Here is a 23,559-nt window from a genome sequence, read left to right on the forward strand (position 1 = left end):
GAGAGCATCTTTGCCATGTACCTGGAGATATGCATGTTGTAAGGAAATTGATTTTTTTAAAAAATGAAATGAAATGTGTTATGGTCTATAGGAGATGCTGGCAGCTGCCAGGGCAGTCAGGCCTAACCTTTATGTGATAGCTGAACTCTTCACGGGCAGTGAGTTAATTGACAATGTCTTTGTGAACCGCCTTGGAATTACCAGTCTGATTAGAGGTACCAGAAAATCCCCCGACCCCCATGCTTGAAGGTTTGTTGCAGGTTTGCTGTGTTACATGATTCAAAGCATCCTTTTGTGGAACTAACTTTGTGGTTTTATTTGTATTCACTCTTGTGTCCTTTGCCAATTCTCCCCACTTCTTTCCCTGCTATTCTGTTGGTGCTTCTCTTTTTTTAATTACTTTTTGCATCTTAATACTCAATTCCTTGGCTTTCTTCTAAATTTCATGCATATTCATAACTGAATGTTCTTCATTCTTAAATATTTGGCTTCCTGGTTTTTTGTTTTGCTGCGTGGCCTTTTCCCTGTTGTCCAAACCCATGCCTAGCCTTGCATCCTTTCTTTTCTCCTCTTCTGCCTTTCCCCCCTCTGTTGCTTCCTTGGCTGTGCTTTCGCAGTTCATGATGGATGCGGCTAGAAAACTGCGGCCCAACTTGTATGTAGTGGCTGAGCTGTTCACTGGGAATGAGGAGCTGGACAATATCTTTGTGAATAAACTGGGCATTAGCTCTTTAATAAGAGGTAGGCTTGCTTTACATTTATTTACTTCTCCTTTTATGCATGATATGCTAGGTGCAGTGAACATTAATATGCATAGTTTGTTTTTCATCTTGTTTTTATAAATATAGTATTGGGACTACTTTCACAACAGTCATAAGCATTGGGATGAGTATTATGAGAAGGTATATTGAATAGGGCAGAGGTAGTAATGGCCACCATCTAATGCAGTGGTTCCCAGCCAGTGGTCCATGGACCACCAGTGGTCTACAAGAACTTAAATATGGTCCACGACCTCACCATTGCTATGAGAGCAACTGGTCTCACAAAACCCTCTTATAGTGCCAAGGCTTATTAAATATGGTTTTCCGTGAGTGTATAAATGGCGACTACTGGATGGCATATGTTCTGTATCAGAGACTAGAGCTGGTGTGGTCTATCCAATGCAATTTTCTGAATCAGCACCCCAAATAACCTAACCGAATCTAAAGTTGACCAAAAACAAATTCTTAATGCTTTTTGTACTAATGTTGGAGAGTGGTCCTTGGTCAAAGTAGTCCCTGGTCAAAAAAAGGTTGGGAACCATTGATCTAATGCCTTTTCAGTATGGATAGTATGTGTAGCCTTCATCATGGTTAATGGTTCCATTGGTACTGAGTTAACTATGGTTACGGTTAACCACATTCTGCCTTGAGTAGCCTTTGCTAATGGGGGCTTGCAAAGGGAACATAAATGTGTGGTCCATGTTGATAAAGAGTGGTGTCATACTAACATCCTGTCATTGTTATGAATGTTAGAATTTCATGCTCCATAAAATAAGTAATGGAAGGGAGGAGAGCAGGTGCTTCTGTAATACATCACCAATCTTTTAACCATGATTGAGGGATAGACTGTGTGAGTTTGAAGATATTAAGAACTTGGCATAAATATGAAATATGATAATATAGACCTCTTCAGATGCTGTTTTTCTCAACATGGTATGCAGATAAGCAAACCCCCGGGCACATGCTTATCTCAGTTATCTTCCACCGCTCTTTCCAAGCGAGAAAAGTAATGACCAAACTCACAGAAAGACAGATGGCATTTCCAAACTCGCATAATCCATTTATTTTTCCCTAGTAAAACAAGCTTATGGGATAAAGGAATAGATAAATGAAATATTGGCTTCTATTTTGGATTTTCCATCAAGCGAGGAAAAGATTTCCCCTTAATGTCAAATTGAGTAAAACAGAGCCTTTCTGAAATATTTTTTCTTGGGTCCCTAGGGTTGTAGCTCTCAGTCAAGATCAATGTCTTGAGTGAATATTGATTATGGAAAGATGCCCTAGATTTTATTGGACACCAAAAATCAACTGTTCTTCATATAAAACAGGAGTGGGAATCATGCAGCCCTCCAGACGTTGCTGGACTGCCACCACCTGCCAGGGTTGCTGAGAGTTGTAGTGCAATAATATCTAACAGACTGCATGATTCCAATCTCTGATCTAAAAGCTCATCTGATTTCCCCTCTCTGTTTCTGTAGAGGCAATGAGTGCATACAACAGTCATGAAGAGGGAAGATTAGTTTATCGCTTTGGAGGAGACCCAGTTGGGTCTTTTGTTCAACCACGTTTGAGACCCTTAACACCTGCTATTGCTCATGCCCTATTCATGGACATAACGCATGATAATGAATGTCCAATTCAGGTAAGCGGTATAACTCATTAATTGTCCAAGTATATGCAAAATTAAATAGGCACTTTCTGTGTAGTAAACAGTGCTGATTTTATTACACATGTTAGCTACATAATAGTGCTTGAAAGTGTAATGATCTATCTCCAAACAAGGTTTTCTGTTACATGCAATTAAAATTAAAATCATTTTCAAAATATTATCACTTGTGACAAAATGTTAAATATAAAATTAATTTACACTCGCTAACAGTGAACTTTGTGGTGCTGTCATTTGCGTGTTGACTTAGAAAATAGTTTTGATGTGTTAAAGCTGATTCCTAGTTTTTATGTGTGGGGAGGTTTTTTTTAAAGAGAAAAATAATTACCACCTGCAGACTGAATCAGTATACACTACATAAATACCTTCCTTGCAAAGTATTTCCAAAGACAAGCTGAATACCCTATTGTTGCTGTTGCTGTTGTTACTATGGATGCTGTTCAGGCTTTGTACTTAGTGCATTCAGCAAGGTGTTGGATTAGCCTACAAAAACTCTCTTGAGTTCTATGATCCTAATTTTATCATATTCGGGGGGGGGGGGGGGGTTCCTGAGGACTAGGTTTAATTCATGCCTTTCTATTCCAGATCATGACTTTTGACACCTATCCTTTTTTTTCAGTGGGCATACTATGTACAGGTGTGCAATTCGGCTAAAATGCATGCCGTTTTGGGATCCATTGTCGACTGACCCCTCACTCTTTTTACCAGGAGGTTACTCGAATGGGGAGGGGTTTTGCCATTTTCATTTGGCAAAGATTCAGCCCATTGGCTGCAATTGGAAACTTTAAAGCAGTGGTTCTCAACCTGGGGTCCCCAGATGTTTTTGGCCTTCAACTCCCAGGAATCCTAACAGCTGGTAAACTGGCTGGGATTTCTGGGAGTTGTAGGCCAAAACACCTGGGGACCCACAGGTTGAGAACCACTGCTTTAAAGGTTCAATCCTCAGCCATTTTAAGGCCTATCTGCATGAAACCTGTTTCTTCTCAAAGGCATTGAATTGTTGCCAACACTGTGAACTGCTCAGAGTCCCCTTCAGGGTTGAGAAGGGTGGTATACAAATACTGCAAATAAATAAACCTACCTCAGTTTTAGACCCCATTTACAATTGCAGACCTGGAAAGTTTCAAAACAATTCATCAGTCTGCTATTTTTAAAAGAATTATTTTAAGTTTTAACCATAACATTTTTTTTTAAATAAGACAAACCGCATGAGAGGGTTCTGAGAAGTGTAGTTACCAGTTATATCCATTCTCAGCCAATCAGTGCATGGACACAACCAGGTTTTTTATTGGCTGAGAAACAGAGAGACAGAAAAACTTCAACTCCCATCATGCCCTGAGAGGAACTTTTCAATTTCCGCCCTATCCAAGTGCTGCTGGGAAAGAAGGTTCCTAGGGACCTCTCTGGAGGAGGAGGGAGCTTTCAAGGAAAAATTGGATAGAGACTGCTTCTGCTGGGGAGAGAGAAAAGAAGGGCAGATCCCTGCCTCAGGTCTATTACAGACTTAACTCCTTCCTCTCCAGAACCGATAAAATCTGACTCCCTTAATCCGTTTTGCCAGGCTTTTTGTCTCCCTCCTCCCTGCTCTGTTTTTGGAGATTATATTTTAAAGCCCACCAAAAACTACAAATCATTTTCGTTCAAACTGATTTGGGCCTAAGCCTAATTATATGTAGAAATGTGCATGTAGGTATCATATTGCATATTCTGTGGGTCATTAGGGAATCTAGCCGCAGTCACAAGTTGAACATTGTTTATCTGAAATTCTAGGGACCAGAAGTGTTTTGGATTTTGGATTCTTTTGGATTTTGGAATACCTAAATTTCCATATATGTGTATAATGAAGTAATTTGGAGATCGGACCCAAGTTTAAACACAACATTCATTTATAGGTCATATGCACTTTATGCACATAGTCTAAAGATAATTTTTTACTATGTTTTTAATAGTGTTGTGCACAAAACAACACCTGTGTACATTAAACAGTCAGAAATCAAAGGATTTGGGACTATTTCAGATTTTGGAATTCCAGATGAGGGATGCTTAACTTGTATCAAACTCCAGTGTCTACATAACATGTATGCAGGATTTATGCTTCAGCTATTTCACAGAGTCAATGAAATTCTGCACTGTGGTAGATGGGACAACATAGATTCACTGTTTCTGGGTTTTTCCCCCTGCATATGATATAGAGGGAAGCCTTTAATGTTACCTAATCCCCCTTCCACTCAGTACATCCCCTGCAGTGCAAAAATGCCTCCCCTAAAAGTTGAGAGATGTTCAGGAAAAAATCAGAAAGGAGATTATTTAGGTCATCTCTGGATACAATCCCATATGGGTGCATATAGGTGTGTGCAAGAGGCTAGTGGATTTGACTGAATTTGTCTTGAACTTCTTATTGCCAGCATCGATCAGCTTATGATGCCCTTCCCTCCTCAACCATTGTGTCAATGGCCTGCTGTGCTACAGGAAGCACTCGAGGCTATGATGAGCTGGTACCACATCAGGTATGTGTTTTCACAATATGTTTTCTCCTTGTACACAATATTGGAGATAGTCTAACAACGAGGATCCATTCTCTATTCATATCTTATCTGTGTTAGATGAAGGACTATTTCTGAAAAAGCCCCAGAAGCTTCTCTTAGTGCAGAATGTAATGGTCAGACTTTTAACTGGAAACACCAATTCTATTTGTATCTGCCTGCTGCTTTAGTTCTGCACCCAATTCAAAATTGTGGTACTTATCATTAAAGCCCTAAATCAGTTATGTGTATGTATTTTATATGCTACATTTCTCCCATATGAGACCCAAAATGGATAAGCACTTGAAAAACAACTTACTTCACTATCACCTTATCAGCACAATAAGACTGTTAGATCAATGCCCATTCTCCACATCCTCCTTCAGAAGTATAGATCATTACATCTCTATAAAAAGAGAGAAAATTGTAGGGTTTTTTTTTTCAACTGCAACATTGGAGATATAGAGTTCTCTCTTTAGGATGTTATGCCTAACATCAAGTATATTGATGTCTTGGGCAACAATGTTTTTATTTCTCTTAGACACTTCTAGAAGATTTGAATGTGTTATTGACGACCTTGACTAGAATGACAGCGAGGTCGATTTGCACTGAGCTTACCAAAATATACTATTTAATTGATGAGTCTCCACAATAATTGTAATGGGTTTTAAATGTTTTTAATGCTTAATATTTATTTGTATCTTATTTCTGGATGTTATGCTTTGTGTGATTTTTGTCTTGTATTTTATGTTAAATGTGTTTTGATCTGTATTGTACAGTATTATATTGTGAGTCCCTTTGGGTCCCGTTAGGGAGAAAAGAGGGATATAACTAAAGATTTATTATTGTTGTTGTTATTATTATTACTATTATTATTATTAAATATTTTAAACCTTCTACATCTCCACATTTTTAACCAGGAATGGGAAAAGTGCAGCCCCTAATTTTGCAGCTCCTAATTCCCCTCAAAAGCTTCTCAACCTCTCCCCAGGTTTATTTGAAATTTCTGTGGTAATTTTCAGGAAATTTCTGCCATAATGCTATGAATAAAACCCTCCGCCCCACTCCCACAACTGCCCCCAAACCCTCCCAATAAATCCATTTTTGTCTGGAGATATCTCAAAATGGTGGCAGGAAAATATGAAGAATGATTTCCTATCATCATTTTGAGATGGACTGCAGAGGAAAACAGAGATATGTGGGCATGGTGGAGAGGTATGGCTCTATAGGGAAGTAGTCTGGGAGGGAAATCAGCCTCTACCCCCAACAACCCACCCTGTTCTATGCTTTGAACATCTATTACACTTTTATTTGATGGTTGTTTTAACTGCATTCATATCTTTCATATCTTGTGTAAATTAGTAAAGTAAATACAAGTTTAAGGAGGTATTACTATTGCAACAGAAGAGCCAGGTTGGTGTAGTGGTTTAAGTGTGGGGCTCTGGAAGAGCGTGATTTTAGTTACTGCTCAGCCATGAAAATCCTCTGAGTGACCTTCACCATGTTATACTTATTCACCCTTAGAGAAGGACAATGACCAACCTTCTCTGAATAAATCTCACTTAGAAAATTCTATGAATAGGGTCTCAATCATTCAGAGGAGAATTGAAGGCACTTGACAATAACTGTTGCAAAATTGGCACAGATATATGATACAATCTTTAGAAATAAAAGCAATAATAGAGTTGCTACTTTTCAATTTATGTACAGATTTCTGTGGTTGATGAAGAACGTTTTTATCCAAAATGGAATCCAGCGGCAACACCTTTGACAGCTGGTGAAGTTAATTTCAAAACTGGAATTATAGCAGGAAGGCTGGCTATCAACAGACTGCATCAAGAATTAGGAGCAAGAGCTTTTAACCAGGCAAGGAATGAAGCAGTCGACTCCGGAAAGTGACTAGTTGGCTCAGTTGTTATTTCACTGTGGGGGAAATGGGTGGGAAGCAGGAGACTGGAGAAACCAATTGAGGCGTAGAGTTTGCTGGTGTTTGTCTTCTTGATCAGGATGACACCATCTCTTTTGGCACTTGATGAGAAGAAATTTATTCGACTTATATGTAAATATAGTCCAGTTTTATCATTTGCTGAAATGCACAGATAGTTCAGGACCACTAAAAATCCTGAACCTGCCTTAGTGTTTCCTGGGCAAGAGTTTGATACCATGATTTTATTTATTTATTGTGTCAGAAGTGAATTGAGGGCACAGTTATAATGTATTTAAAAACACAAACGAAGTTTAAAACTTAGCATTACACTAAATGTCCTTTGACCAGAAGCTGGTCACTTGGAGTGCCTCTGGTGTCACTGTAAGAAGGTCCTCCATTGTGCATGTGTCAGGGCTCAGTCTGCATTGTAGTAAGTGATCTGTGGTTTGCTCTTCCCTGCACTTGCATGTCGTGGACTCCACTTTGTAGCCCCATTTCTTAAGACTGTCTCTGCATCTCGTGGTACCAGAGCACAGTCTGTTCAGCACCTTCAAAATCGCCCAGTCCTCTGTGTGCCCAGGTATCAGTGGTTCCAGGTTTTAGCCTGCCACTTTTGGACTCTTGCTTGCTGAGGTGTTCCTGTGAGTATCTCTGTAGATCTTAGAAAGCTGTTGCTTGATTTATGGCATTGGCGTGCTAGCTGATACCCGAACAGAGGATGGGCTGGAGATGCCACTGCCTGGTCCTTTCATTATTGGCTGCTACTTCTTGATTGGTGTCAGATGGTGCAATACTAGCTAAACAGTATAATTTCTCCAGTAGTGTAGACATTCTGTGATAATACGGCATGTCTCCTTCAGAGCCGCATCCACTTCTTTAATGTGATGAAATGTGTTCCACACTGGGCATGCATGCTCAACAGCAGGTAGCAAAGCGCAAGGGCAAATGTCTTCACTGTGTCTGGTTGTGATCCCCTAGTTGTGCCAATCAGCTTTTGCATGATATTATTTCTAGCATCCAATTTTTGCTTGATAGCCAAGCAGTGTTTCTGTATTCAGCAGCAGAGTATCAAAGCACAAGGGCAGATGTCTTCACAGTGTCTGATTGACCATTATTATAAAGTATTTGCTTAGCAAAAAAAATCTTTTAGGTATTTGTAGATCAAGTTGATGAAGATATTGTGGCTGTGACGAGGCATTGCCCCAACACACATCAGTCTGTTGTAGCTGTTTCCCGGACAGCTTTCAGAAATCCCAAGACATCCTTCTATAGTCAAGAGGTTCCCCAGATGTGTATTCCAGGTAATAATCTTCCTCAAAATCTTTCACCCTTTTATCTTTGTGTTTGGCTTGGAGTTCTAAAAATAAACACATCTCTTACATTGGGTACACAATCTCTTCATACTTACTTTAAAAATTCTTAAATTATTTGTGGTGGCTAATGGATGGTCAAATTAATCAACCCTAGCCTATTGTGTGGCTGGCTTATTCATTCCCATTTGTAAACTTGCCTTTACTGATCATAATAATGAATATTTTGCTTATTGCCATCTACATGTTGTCTTTTCCCTTACATCCCTTGCACAGGGAAGATTGAAGAAGTGGTGCTTGAGGCTAGGACTATTGAGAGAAATGCTGGTCCTTATAAAAAAGATGAGCATGCAATCAATGGATTGCCCGACTACACAGTTGAGATCCGAGAACATATTCAGGTAGCTATATCTTCCTATTTTTCCATTTTCTTCTAAATGAGACCACCAGATTAAAATGGTGTACTATATTTACCTTTTTTTATTTTTGTGACAGCTCACCGAAAGTAAAATCATACGGCAAACTTCAGTTGCTACAAAAGGCCCTAATGAATTTGTCCAAGAGATAGAATTTGAACAGTTGACTCCAGGAAGTGTAATTATATTCCGGTAAGAAGTGATTGCCTTTGCTACACAAAATATTTGGTGGCGACTATACCTAGCACAATAATTTAGAATAGATGACTCTAAAGGAGTGGAGAACTCCAGCTTTTTAGATGTTGCTTAACTGCAGTTCCCATCAGACCTAACTGTCAGATCTGTTGGGAATTGTCATCCAGCAGCATTGAAGGGCTCTAAAGATGCCCTTGTTCCTAAAGATTTTGTCAGAGTATCCATATTAACTTGTTAATTGGTGCAAATATTTGTAGAGTTAGCCTTGACCCGAAGGCCCAAGATGCTGTAGGCGTACTCCGGAATCACCTGATCCAGTTCAGTCCTCACTTTAAATCCGGAAGTCTTCCTGATGATGGTTCAGAGGCTATACTCAAGACACCTTTTTTAAAGTAAGTACACCTCTTAACAACAATGTTAAGGGAGAGTGGTAGGGTATTTCTGTCATTGGAACTGGGACTGAGGAACTCTCTCCTCCCCCAATATACCTGCAAAAGCTACTACAGGAAGCTGTGGGATTCTCCAGAGCAGATTTTCATAGAGTTCAAGGAGATGCAGCAGGGAGGAGAGAGGGCAAAAGTCTGCTACAGAAATATGCTAATGCAGTGCTTGCTGGTAGTAGCAATATTTTCTTTGGCCATATATAAGATGGCAAATTAGAGTAGTAAGCATAGATCCAGATTATTTAATAACCAGGCAAGAATGGCAGGCTAGATTGATATGAAGTAAATAAAAAGGACTGTGCAGCATCTCTGCATCTTGAATTTGTATTGTTGCAGCATTATGTCTTTATTTATTTATTTATTTACTTACTTACTTACGGCATTTATATGCCGCCCTTCTCACCCTGAAGGGGACTCAGAGCAGCTTACAATATATATTTCCATACAATATATTATATTATTAGCATAGTACAATATCAGTATTATATATTACTATATTGCAGTATACCATTATATTGTAATATTATTAGTAATATTACATGTAATTAAATATATAATTATTTACATGTAGTTAATGTAAAGCCTGGCATGGATTTTTCATAAAACATCATAGAATTTATGCAGTGCCTAACATATATATAATAACAAAGAATATTTTCTAATGTAGTCAATTTCTGGTTCTTCCTTAGTATTGCATCAAAGTTAACCTTGGCAGATCTGAACCAGCTACTATATCGCTGTGATTCAGAGGAACAAGAGGATGGTGGAGGATGTTACAACATACCAAACTGGACTCCCCTTAAATATGGTGGTCTTCAAGGTGAAAATTCTAGCTCTTAAGTTCTCCTAACCTAACTGTAAATGGTTCTGACCCAGTTTATCTATCCAAACGTATCTCCCTGTATAAACCGACAAGGAGATTAACATATTCTGGGGAGACCCAGCTCTCAATTCCGCCTCCTTCGCAGGTGTGGTTGAGTGAAATTAGATCAGTCCCCTCCCTCCTGTCCTTTAGGAAAAGGCTAAAAACACGGATGTTTGACCAAGCATTCAATTGAGTAATCTATCACTACAATAAGGAAAGTTAAAATAGTGCAACAACAAACTGGAACGGACACGGACTACAATATTGGATCGCATGATTTTAAATAATTGGTTTTAAGGTTTTATATGACTGTTTCAATGCTTATGTTTTATTATGTATGTTTTTTGCATTGAATTATTGCCTATATATGTAAGCCGTCCCGAGTCCCCTATGGGGTTGAGAAGGGAGGGGTATAAATACAGTAAATAAACATTAAATAATAGCTATCTGTATGCTTTCACTCTGTAAACCAGGCATGGATAAAGTTCAGCCCTCCAGGTGTTTTGGACTCCAACTCCACAGTTTCTAACAGCCAGTAAGCTGGTTGGGATTTCTGGGAGTCGAAGTCCAAAACACCTGGAGGGCTGAAGTTTGCCCACCTGCAAGTGTAAACTAAAGGCAATGCCTTTGCCACATAGTCTGCTTTACTAGGTGCATTCCAAATTGTCGTCCTATCTTTGTTATATGTCTAGTAGCCTCAGACACAAAACTTGGTAGTCTGCCTCACAAGCTGCTTTGCTTAGTGACACTAAATTAGATAATCATTTAGTTATTTAAATGCTTTTTGAATTGCCCTTCATCCTTTCAGTTTGCAACAGGACAATAATTATTTATTATATAAAATAATAATAAAATAATTTAAACAATAATAACACTGATATGCATTATTGTCATCAAAGCAAAATGAAGAGAATATTCCATGATTGGGGTGCCATAATCAAGCAAGGTTTTTCCCTTGAGGGCACATGGAGTATTGGGAGAAGAATCTTGCAATGTTCTAATGGGGAAACCGATATGCAGGAGGTATTTTGCAGATAGTTGAGTTCTAAGCCATTAGAGCTTTGAGGGTAGTTGAGTCTTTGAAATGGTTTCTGTAGGCAACAACTCTCCCACAATAATCCCAATATAATTCTGCCTTGGTTGTCAGTTAGAACATGAACTCCTTATCTAGGAACAGTTTTAATTGGTGAATCAGCAAAAACAGATAAAAGGCACTCCAAACCACAGAAAGTTATTGTGCTATATCAAGAAGAACCCCAAGCAGCAAACCTGCTCTTTCAGTGTATCCAGCCTATTACTGACTCTAACTCTGATTCAACATCTGTACAATCTCACTTGCCTCAAATAACAAGGAGAAATAGAACTTGTATATCATCAATATAGATGGCATTTATATGCAAATATGGTAATAACATCATAAAGTAACTTCATACAGTTATTACAGAATGTAGGAAATAAATTATTGTGACACTAATTGATACATTATAGGGCTGAGTAATAATCTTTTAGTGTCAATTTCTGAAGCCAACCCTGCAGGTGAGGTAGGAACAGATTCATTATATTACTGTCCTCCCAATAGATCCAGTCCAAGAGGGTACATGGTTGGTGTTATCAAAAGCTGCCAAGGGACAAGGCATATCAACACAGTGATACTCCAAGAAAGGTCTTCTGCTAAGGCAGCCAAAGTCTTTTTAGTACCAAATCTAGCTTTTGGATTTGGTCCGGATAATCTCCTGCCTCCCAAAGCATCTGATTTAAGTCACTGCCATCTTCTGATTTTTCTCAAACAAGAAGAGGAAATGTTAGTGACCAGAAAATATTTTTCAAGGCCTCCAGGATCTCCCAGAGAGTTTTCTTTCTGTTGCCTTTTGAGCTTTTTTATATGACTACAGGATGAAAAAAGATACTAAAAGACCAACTTCAATATATATGTATTTTCTAGTAAGAGCAGTACTCTCATCTGACAAGCATGACAGTCAGCCTTCCTCACTGCAAAAACAGACAAGTCTTCATTCAAAATCTGTCTAGTGCTTCTACTGAAGCAGAATCGGATGGCACACTAGGCAACAAGCCAGGCCAAAAGCCAAGGTTTGTTCTTGGCTTACCATTCTGACTTGCTAGGAGAACAAACACACCAAGTCAGTTGCAATGCTGAACAACTCACATGTGGTAGCTTAGTTTGGTTAGCTACTGACTTGGCAGGAAAGACCTAGGAGCAATATTGTGGCATTGACTATATTACTCCTAGGTCTTTCATTGTTTCGAGGCATTGAATGTCTGCCTTGTGTTTATATCCTAGAACCAACCCCCCCCCCCCCCCCCCAAGTTCCCTCAGGGAGATAGGGCAGAATGCATATAAATTATTATTGTCCAGTTGTCCAGTATATTAAAACTTTTACCCATTGCTTTTGATAGTTTCATGACCTCTAATACAGAGACATGTTTCTATGGACTTTCAGGTATTATGTCAGTGATGGCAGACATACGACCAAAGAATGATTTGGGGCATCCTTTCTGTGGCAACCTGCGAGCTGGAGATTGGATGATTGACTATGTGAGTGGTCGTTTAATAGCCCGTCCTGGAGCCTGCTCTGAAGTAAGTTAAAACAACCCAAGGAAATTTTTCCCTGTAAGATGAAGTGTTACATATTAATTTCCAAGAATTTATTTTAATTTCAAATTTAAATTCAATGCTACAGTTTTATTCTTTGTTTCATAGGTTGGAAAGTGGCTGAAAGCAATGTTCATCTACTTGAAACAAGTTCCTCGTTACCTCATTCCATGTTACTTTGATGCCATATTAGTTGGTGCATATACAACACTTCTTGACTTGACTTGGAAGCAGATGTCTAAGTATGTTTTTACTAACGTTATAGCAAACCCGACACTGCATGTGGTGTATAAACAATTCAATATGCTTCTGAATGTTTTATTTGCTTTTCTAAACAAACTCAGGAGATATTTTGTAGCTAAATTGGCTGGCTGAATTCAAGAGATTCCCTCTGTCGATTTCCTGAGTTATTTGAAATATTTGCTGTAGAGTTTGACACTAGAGATAACAAATAGTTAACTCTTATTTCATCAGTGTTGGAATTTGTTTGAGTAATCCCAGTTCAAATAGATCCATTGAATGAATTGTTGAATGAATACTAAATATGCAGGTAAATCCCCTGCATTAATTTGGACTAACTAGGATTTAGACTCATAGAAGTTAATTCAATAGTGCAGTACTTGGTTTATAACCAGTGTTAATAAAGTACGGGTCACTGTCTATTCTTCATTCACCTATATACTGAAATCCCTGGACAGTGGACCATACATCTATTTATTTATATCCCACTTTTTTCTCTCAAACCATCTTCTAGCTCAGTTAACAAGCAGCTGAGTTACCAATTCAGCTTCAATTTGGTGCCTAAATGTGATACTATCACGGGGTTTTAAAATCTGCATATCTTTATTTATTGTTTCTTTATTTATATTATTTATTGTTTGTTTGTATCCTGCTTTTATCTCTGTAATCAGGGCATAATTCAAAAACAGTGCAATTAAAAGTTTCCATCATATCAAACAGGATTAAACATACAAACTGTTTAAAATCATTTAGAGCATTAAAAGAAACAGTTAAAATACTTAAAATCCTATACAGCACCCTCCTAGCTCATCATTATGCTCAGTACTAGAAAGGCTGGCATATTGAAGTTTTCGTTTATAGAACGTGCAGCTTATAGGTTCACTGATTGATTGAGGACTGAGAATTCAAAATGGATTCTGGACAGAGTGCTGAAATCTGCTAAATTTAGGAAATCAGAAAAAATCATATCCACTGTGTCGGCCTAAGGGGAAAAGGAGCTATCCATTTGAACAAGGACTTGGGATATGATAATTACACATAGCATAGTTGGAATAGAGGTTATTTGCCATCAGTAGCATTAAGAGCAAAATTACCACTGTTTTTCTTCTTGTCCTGACATCTGTAAAAAAGGGAAACCAGTTTGTGCCCTTGAAATAATCCCTGTTAATTTAATTTACAGCTTTGTTCAGAATGGCTCGACATTTGTTAAACATCTTTCTTTGGGTTCAGTCCAGATGTGTGGAATAGGAAAATATCCTTCTCTGCCACCCCTGTCGCCTGCTTTACAGGATGTTCCTTATCGACTGAATGAAATTACAAATGAAAGAGAACAGGGCTGTGTTTCTTTAGCAGCTGGTAAGATGGGAACATCATTTGTGGGTTCCTGAAACTCACAACCTTGAAAATAAGTGTAAATAGTTTATTTGTAGTAATTTGAAGCTTCTTTGCATAGCAGAAATAGAAGTTCTTTAGTCAGATTTGTCAAATCTTAGAGTCCAGGAAGTAATTCTACCCATCCATCCAGTAACCTACTGTGGACCATATCAGCTCCCAAAAAGAAAACTGAATATGAACATTAATCTGTTGGTGCATTTACACTGTAGAATTAATACATCTTGACACCACTCTAACTGCCATGGCTCAATGCTGTGGAATCATGGAAGTTGTTGTTTGGTGAGTCACTATCACTCTTTGGCAGAGAAGGCTGAAGATCTTGTATAACTACAGCTCTCATAATTGCATAGCAGCCATAGTTAAAGTGGTGTCAAACTGCATTATTTCTACAGTGTAGATGCAGCCTATAGATTGCATAAAATCAAACATAGTGTGCATCTTGTGTTAAAGTAGAGTTCCCATTCTTGGGAGCTTCTACAAACAGCAAAACCCCAGTTTTTGAAACAAAAAAATCCATCTTGGGGAAAAAAGCTTTTTCAGGTTGCAAAATTTCCTATGCCTGCTCTATAGAGACACAGGGATCCTGGGAGATCTGTGGGGCAAAAATTACAAACCCAGACAGTGCTGAATAGATTGGAAAAATCATGCCAACCACAAAACCTATTTTGGATTCAGTGACGAATGCCTCTCTTGCACTTACCTAATGCAACAGCCAAGGATAACAGCTAAATCTCTGAAAAAAAAGAGAGAAGTGTCCTTCAGCTGTTTGTACTCCAGTTGTGTTGAACTACTGTTCCCATCATTTTTAACCAACATGGCAATCGTGATTGGGTGACTGGTTGTTGTAGTCCAAAGCATTTGGTTGACACTATCTTGGGGAAGCTGAAATAAATAAACTCCAGTATTTTTCCCCTAGAATAGAAATCCATTTTTATATTGACCACAAGGAAGAATTATCTGAGTAATTATGGTGAATGATTTTGTTGTTGAGTAGCTATTCTTAGCTGACAAAAATACAAACATTTTTGCGGATTTTTCTTTTGGCCAGAATGACAAGCAAAGTATTATATTTATTTAACTTTGTTGTTGTTACCATGCAGTAATTTTAGGCTTTTTGAGATGAGTATTTATTTTAAGCGTGTGCATTTATAAGCTACTCTTATGCTATGTTGATTCCCTTTGTTGATAAGATTTCTGTTTCTTTGAAACAGGTTCTGCAGTCTTAGAGTAATGCTGTTAGTTCATACTTCATTTATATGCAGTTTTCCTTGAACTGCTTGTTGCATTTCTTGCTTTAGTGTTATTATTTCTTTCATTGGCTCTATCTTAGATGCAGTTCCCATTTTCCCAGAAGTCTATTATCATAATATTTAATAAATATTTGTTTTCAAATTTTTGGGGCCCCGAAAATTGGAACGTTAAGGGGAGGAGCTTCCCATCCACTGGCTCCCCTCCCCAGCATGAGCTTCTTAACTGGCACCTGCCCGCATGCCCCGGCCAGCCACCACACACGCACTCTCAGAGAGTGCATGTGTGGCAGGGTGTGCAGGCAGGCCTGGAGCGTGCCTGCAGCCGAGCTCTGGGCCTGCCTGCATGCCCCATCACTCACTCCCTTTCCAAGGCAAGGAGGCTTTGGCCTGCAGACAAAAGCAGGCTTTCATGTCAAGCAGATTTTCATGAGGGGATGGGGCTTCTGGTTTCATGCTCCCAAAGAAACGCAAGACACAAAAGAAACAGTAGCAACGAATTCTAGTATATACACACACTTGTAGCCTAGTCATCTCACACTGTAAGTTTCAGAGTGTTCATAATATGCTGTTTTTACAAGTCGCAACATCTGATTTGACACTTCAAGCCTGATAATAGATGACTTCACAGTCTTTATTTTGATCACCGATCATGGTGAAACAAAGCTGACCCTCTAAAGACAAGACAGAGAGTAAGACCAAACCAAGGTATGGAGCCATTTTTGTAGAACCAGAGTAAGTAAGTTTTGTACATGTGTTCGCTTTATCTCACCTGTTCAGGTTTACCTCATTTTTCTTCTGGAATTTTCCGCTGCTGGGGAAGGGACACTTTCATTGCACTGAGGGGGCTGATGTTAGTTACAGGACGGTACTTGGAAGCAAGGTGAGATAAGTACATACTACAGTAGTTGTTCTTTTACTTGATGGTTACGTTATAAGGTTACCCTGGCATAAGTAAAAATAAATATTTTTAATAGCTGAAGAATAAACTCTTTTCTTGCTGTGGGTCTGACCCCTTGAAACTCTGTGGGCTTGTATTTGTATATTTTCCCCAAACAGTGGAAATATATACAATTTTAGGATTGATTACTTCATAAACCTACTTAAAGGCAGATCTTTCTCAACTTTTGATGCAAACATATAAAAATGGAAGATTAACATGATAACATGGTTGAAGATGTGTTTATTAATAGAAAATATTGTCTATACAAGTAATTTGGAACCTAAATTTTGTGTACAAAAACAAAGATCTATGTTGATCTTTGGGGAAAAAATAAAGTATATGTAGCTCAGGAATTTGCAGACCTGTAAACTTTTGTAACACTTGTTGGTTTTAATAAAAGTATTACTCAATATAAACTGTGAAAACATGTTAAACTGGAAAGTGTACAGGTTATATTTTCTTTCTTTCCATCCGACCCTCTCCCCCTTTTTATAGAAACATCATTTTAGCATTTGGAAGTACCTTAAGACATGGCCTCATTCCCAACTTGCTTGGCCAGGGGACTCATGCCAGGTTCAATTGCCGGGATGCTGTGTGGTGGTGGTTGCAGTGCATACAAGATTACTGTAACTTCGTTTCAAATGGCACTGACATTCTCAAGTGTCCTGTATCCCGAATGTACCCTACAGATGATTCCCCTCCTCTGCCACCAGGCCAAAAGGTAATTATAACTTGCCTTCTCTTGCAGCTCTGGAGAGAAATTTTCCTGTCATGTACTGATTTTTGCTCATGATATACAATTAGATCAGGGCTTCTTCTTCCATTCATGACCCCTTTCCATCTGATAATTTTTTGTGTAACCTCAGGTATACAGGTATATACAAAATAGGTGTAAAATTAAAAAAATACTGATAACAAATCAGCATTTGTAAGGATTGCTAAACAGACTGATTATCCTTTTCATGAAATACAGCTGAAGCATCTTCTTACAGAGTCTACTGTAAACACTGCACAACAAATTTCTGTAAATGCCTTTAATAGCCACTAGTAAGCGGTCAGAAACTGTTTACTGTTGCCACATTTTTCATGACCCCAACACTTTTTTTTGTGTCAGGAGCAACTTGAGAAACTGTAAGTCGCTTCTGGTGTGAGAGAATTGGCTGTCTGCAAGGACATTGCCCACAGGACACCCAGATGTTTTATCATCCTATGGAAGGCTTTTCTCATGGCCCAGCATGAGAAACTGGAGCTGACAGAATCCAGCTCCCTGGATTCGAACCACTGACCTTTCGGTCAGCAGTCCTGCCAGCACACGGTTTTAACTCATTGTTCCACTGGGGGCTTCTACCCCAGCACTGAACTAAAGACCCCATTTGTGGTTGGACCCACATTTTCAGAAGCACTAATCTAGATTATTTGATCTGTTGAAGGTTGATAGGTGATCATTGTTGCTCTTCAGGAAATTTAAACTAAGTAACATATCTTCATCATAAAAAGGGGATAGGCCCATTAAATGAATGGAACTAACAGAGACCAAAATGTAGGTTGGGATATCTGCATGTGTACGTGTCTCCTGCCTGTGCAGGTGTTCTTTTTGTGATACTGCACTGGTTGGTATTCCCGTCCTCTCCCCCCAACATCTAAAGCCCTGCTCCAAAGATACTGTAAAGCCTTGAAACCACCTTGCAGGGCCATTCTGTGCTTTAAGGTCAGAATTGGGGAAATGTCTGGCAGAGTCATACACACAGCTAAAGAAGTGTTAAAATTCCTGGAGGTCCCCTGTGAAACTGAACAAAGATGTCATCCAGCTACTAGAAGAGTTAAGAGGGATGGTGTATACAGGCAGTCCCCAAATTACATACAAGATACGTTCTGTAGGTTTGCTCTTAAGTTGAATTTATATGTAAGTTGGAACAGGTACATTTTTAAGAGTAACTGTAGCCAAAAATATATACACATATAAGCTTTGGATAGCATAGAAAAGTGTTAACACCCCTGTGGTGTTTGTTTTGCTGTCTGTGCCCCTGTTCAGAAGATTTCACCTCATTTTCTGTCTCTCTGATAATTGAATTTTGAAAAATTTGGCTTGTTGTGGAAACAAGGATTGGCGATAAAGCTTCAGTGAAGACACCTTTTCCTTACGATAACGCTTCCAGGAGTGAATTTCCCTTCTGAGGGATAGATTTATCTCACATCCTGTTGTCTCACCCCCGTTCTTACCTATGAGTCATATGTATGTCAGATGTTTGTAACTCAGTGACTGCCTGTAGTTCAACATAGCATAGGTCCCCAAGTGGATAAAGTCAGCACATTTGCTAGACTTAGGGGCCCATGACCCGTGTTCAAATTAAAAAATACAAATAAATTGTTTTTTACCAGCCTCTGCTGGAAATTGACCTCAGAATTGCTCTGGGGGACATAGAGATACCCAGAAAAGTGTTCTGTCTAGGAATCTCTAGGTCCTCCAGTATGATCTGAGGAAGTTGACTATAGAGTCACTCTGGAGGATCTCGAGATTCTTAGAACATTTTAATCAAATGCTTGAATCATCAAACCCACAAAAGTCAAACCTACAAATATTGTAGACTAACTCTATTTATGCTATGCTGTGCAGATCTTGAATTGAAATCGGGAAGTGATGACTTAGCAAGTTCCTATTGATTAGATGGTTTACCTGGGTTTTGATTAAGAATTGGATTTAATCAAGTGTTTGGTGCTATTTGGGGCCCAAAGGTTAAGAAGGTATTTAATACAATTGTATTTAGAATACCAAGCAGATTTTGGCCTGGCCAATGGTTGAGAGGGAGACTCACTGCGATTCTTCCATACAGCAGCCTGGGCTTTTAGCTGAAACAACAAAATCAAAATCTATTTTGTGTTCATTATTCTCTCCTTGGACTGGCAAATATATTGATTTTTTCTGATAACAATAACTGTGGCAGTCTCCATAGAAAATGTAGAAAGTATAGGCTCCCAGAATTAGGCAGGCCAGGCAGTCTATTTATAGTCTGTGGGTGGTATAGCAGGAGGGAGACACTATTTCTTCCCAGGTTTTGGGAATCTCCAGACATTCAGGAGGCAAAATAGCATCCACTGCGCTTCAATATCCATCTTTTCCCAGGTGGACATTGAAGCCGCAGACCTCTCCAATCTGTGGTGTTTGTGAGCTGAGTGTTGGGCTAAATTCTGGAAACTAGTATCCTTGCTTGCTATGGAAACCCACTGAGTGATCTTGGACGTGTCAAACACTTTCATCCAAGTTTTATTACTCTGGCCCAGCCCAGTTTTATAGTGTCTTGATGTATTGTTTATTGCTCGTTGTTAATATTGCTTTAATATTGCTAGCGGGGTACAAATATAAGTTAATAATAATAATAATAATCCTCACAGGAAGTCAAAACCCTACTGAACAAACCTTGCCAAGAATACCCCATGATACATTTGCCTTAATGTCACCATAATACAAAAATGACTTCAAGGCACACGGCTACTAGAAATGCCTGCTTTCTAAGCAAACATACATTTCTGTCTTCCTGGGCTCATGCTTAAAGACTTCATTTTCTCTCTTTTTCTTTTTTCTCCTCCTGTCTTTGAATCAACCCAAACTCAGGACCAGCCGCTCTATGAACTGATACAGGAAGCTATGCAGAGACATATGCAGGGCATAGACTTCCGAGAAAGAAATGCTGGTCCACAGATAGATCGAAATATGAGAGATGAAGGTACGTATGTCATAGATAATGTTTTTTATTAACATTTTGATGCATTAGGGCTTCTCTGATGTTTATTTTCCTAGCAATTATATAAAGTAATCCTTCTGCTGTACTATCGTAAAAATACTTTGAAGTCTGTTTTTATGCCTGCTTAAACCATCTGCCAAAATACAGCATTTAAAACTTTATGTACCACTGTTCACTTTATGTTATCACATTTATGCAGTAAGCCCTTTTGTATATTGTTAACTGTGCTGAACTGGAAATCCTAATTCATTCTGATCAGGTATTATAATCAGTATGCCAAGGTGTCTTCCCCCTGCGGCTCATTCAAAATTCATCTGATTTTCTGGTTGGTAGGATTTAATGTGACTGCAGGTGTGGATATGGAAACTGGCTTTGTATATGGAGGGAACCGTTTCAATTGTGGTACATGGATGGATAAGATGGGAGAGAGTGACAGAGCTCGCAACAAAGGTATTCCAGCAACTCCAAGGTACAATATGAAAGTTTTATAGCAAGTGTGGACTTTTTCTGACCTATATTTGTTATGGAAAATCAGATTTTCACAATTAAATGAACAATTATAAAAGTTAGAGAATGAGTCCCCTTCGGGGTGAGAAGGGCGGCATGTAAATGTCATAAATAAATAGATATGTATTTGGATCACAACTCTCACCAACCTCACTGGTGTGAGAGAATCATAGGAATTCTGCTTCAACATCTGGAGCACTCCACATTCCTTTCCTCTGTTCAACACCCTACATCAAAGAGGAAACCTTGTATTTGAAAGCATGTATAGTTCCTATTTGGGAGAGGAGGATGCTTTGTGTACAATTTCAGTGATTGTATATATGCAGCCTATAATGACCTTATTCAACCAAAAATGTATGAGAAGTTGTTATGTCGCTTGCAGTTGTCTGGATCCTAACCTAATACATGTTGTGAATCCTAAAGGTAAAAGTTTCCCCTGTCATTAAGTCTAGTTGAGTCCGATTCGGGGGGGGGGGGGGGGAGGTGGTGGTCATCTCAATTTCTAAGCCAAAGAGCTGGTGCTGTCCATAGACACCTCCTAGGTCATGTGGCCAGCATGACTGCATTTATTTATTATTTATTTATTTACTGCATGGAGCACCATTACCTTCCCACAGAAGCGGCACCTATTGATCTACTCACATTTGCATGTTTTCAAACTACTAGGTTGGCAGGAGCTGGGGCTAACAACAGGAGCTCACTCCGCTCCCCAGATTCGCATCACCAACCTTTTGGTCAGCAAGTTCAGCAGCTTAGTCGTTTAACCAATTACACCACCAGGGACTCCGGTGTTGTGAAGACTTATTTGAAATCTGCTTTTCATCTTAAATTTCTATTAAGAACACAGTTATGTTTTGAAACTTGTCTTGTTTTTCCTGGCTTTTGTATTCAGCATTATGGACCTCATAATGCCATGCAATCAATCATGTGTCAGATATGTGAGCTGGTATCTATGTGATATGTCAATTGCTCATTTTATGGCACTATTCATATATGTGTTCCCACATAAATGTGGTGATGAGGATCCCATGCAGTCTTATATCCTATTCATATTTCCAACAATACATGAATGATCACTAGGTTTCCTAATACTCCAGTTAAATTATGGTTTGGCATTGCTAACCTAGAGCAATAATGGTTCAGAAGAGCTTTATGTTAAGTTTCCTCTGTTCTTAGATTACTATGTGTAAACCTGATATAGTGGCTTATTACAAACTTCAGTTAGTTGAATAGTTTTACCAACCCATGACTTGATGTTGAACTGTTTCTGAAACTGACTAAATTTGTTTTAAACCTCAGATTGGTTGATTGATTGATTGATTGAAGTTTACAGACAACAAGAATCTGAGACTGGCAGAACCAATAAATGTTGTCACAACCTTCCTTCAGCAAAAGGGAAAGAGGAGAGAGTTTCTAAGCCTGAGACTTGCTTGGGCCCGTTCCAGCTCATGCATACATTATTCTAATTCATGGGTTAAAGAAAGGATGGGAGGTCCTCTTTCGACCAGATGGCCGAATTCAGTTTTAGAGAAGTTCTTGGGGGCTAAATTCCGCTGTTGGATTGTGTCAAACAAAAAAAGTGCCAGGATACTGCATTTAAAGCTCACTGCTAGTAACTATGCAGTGAAAGATGAATTTCAAATTTCTAGAATGGGAAAACCACCAAATGATGGTATAGTGGAGGCAGGATGCGGCCATTGGGGGACCTGGGAGAACCAGATTCAACCCCAGGGCACTTCTACCTATATTTTAATTAATACAGGGTGTGAATGCAACTTGCATCTGAATGCTGTGGTAAATGTTCACAGTCTTAGATTGTTGAGACTATCAAGGACACAGAATGTTTATTGAAACAGATTATCTTCATTTGCAATTGTGCTATAAAACTATGCGTGTCTTCCTTCAGAGATGGCTCTGCTGTAGAAATTGTTGGCTTATGCAAATCAACAGTTCGTTGGCTATTGGAGTTGTCTAAGAAGAATATATTTCCTTATTCTGGAGTTACTGTGAAAAGACATGGTAAGTTGTCAGTTGGATATGGTACAATTGGAACAGAGACATGTCCTGCTACAACTTGTTTATTTGTTTACTAGCAGTAGTGGTAGTTCTATAGTGTTTTCAAGCATTAAATGCTTTTGGTGTGCATTATTTAGTAGGAATTCTTATAAAAATGCTGTATAAAGGCATAACTGTTACTGCTACTCTGATGATGATAATTTCCTTGAATATGTTGGCAAGGATCCTGTTGGTGACCTACTCTGGTGCAATGTCAGCAAAACACTTTCCCAAGTAGTTTGTAATAATGTTTGGGGGGGGGGTGCAAACTTACTACAGAAGGAGAAAAAAGCTTTCTGCTAGCTCTGAACTACTTCGGAACCAGTTGGGCATCTTCCTCTCCTGATGGAGATTCTCTTCAAATTATTGCAATAAAGCAAAATCTGTCATAACAGAAAGGCACATTTATTATCATTGGGAACTTCCTGGTTGGTGGGGCGAGGGGCATTTTCTTTCCACACAGAGCTCTCCAGCTGACAGGAAGGGGTGGGAGGATAAAGGAAGCTATGTTGGCCAATAAACATTCAGTTTTCATCATGCTATATAGACAATGGACCGATCATACATCTGTTCTGTGTTTTTGCTCATAAACCTGGATGGGCACACCTTCTTTTTCAAAAAGAATACAGCATTCCCTAAATCTTACTTTTCTAGCATTAAGGCTCTTCCTTTCATCCACTGAAGAGAAAAAAATGGCCTTTACTTGAAAGTAGACA

At 38.9% G+C, this 23,559-nt stretch overlaps 1 protein-coding gene across 3 annotated transcripts in view; it reads left to right on the forward strand.

Moving 5' to 3' along the window:
* The window catches only part of AGL (amylo-alpha-1, 6-glucosidase, 4-alpha-glucanotransferase), a 56,581-nt gene that overhangs the window by 22,071 nt on the left and 10,951 nt on the right, over nt 1-23,559 (forward strand). For 2 of the 3 annotated variants that reach the window (XM_060773929.2, XM_060773931.2), the window contains exons 13-29: nt 618-741; nt 2,240-2,403; nt 4,833-4,934; nt 6,660-6,815; nt 8,027-8,177; nt 8,463-8,587; nt 8,682-8,794; nt 9,055-9,189; nt 9,930-10,060; nt 12,565-12,701; nt 12,825-12,958; nt 14,137-14,312; nt 16,379-16,481; nt 17,037-17,262; nt 20,152-20,263; nt 20,615-20,750; nt 22,695-22,807. In XM_060773929.2, coding sequence (XP_060629912.2) covers nt 618-741; nt 2,240-2,403; nt 4,833-4,934; nt 6,660-6,815; nt 8,027-8,177; nt 8,463-8,587; nt 8,682-8,794; nt 9,055-9,189; nt 9,930-10,060; nt 12,565-12,701; nt 12,825-12,958; nt 14,137-14,312; nt 16,379-16,481; nt 17,037-17,262; nt 20,152-20,263; nt 20,615-20,750; nt 22,695-22,807 — 2,338 coding nt within the window. Of the gene's footprint in view, nt 1-91; nt 216-617; nt 742-2,239; nt 2,404-4,832; nt 4,935-6,659; nt 6,816-8,026; nt 8,178-8,462; nt 8,588-8,681; nt 8,795-9,054; nt 9,190-9,929; nt 10,061-12,564; nt 12,702-12,824; nt 12,959-14,136; nt 14,313-16,378; nt 16,482-17,036; nt 17,263-20,151; nt 20,264-20,614; nt 20,751-22,694; nt 22,808-23,559 lie in introns of all 3 variants that reach the window. The other variant, XM_060773930.2, reaches the window with a different exon arrangement.

Source organism: Anolis sagrei, chromosome 4, assembly GCF_037176765.1.
Source record: "Anolis sagrei isolate rAnoSag1 chromosome 4, rAnoSag1.mat, whole genome shotgun sequence".
NCBI classification, from domain to species: domain Eukaryota; kingdom Metazoa; phylum Chordata; class Lepidosauria; order Squamata; family Dactyloidae; genus Anolis; species Anolis sagrei.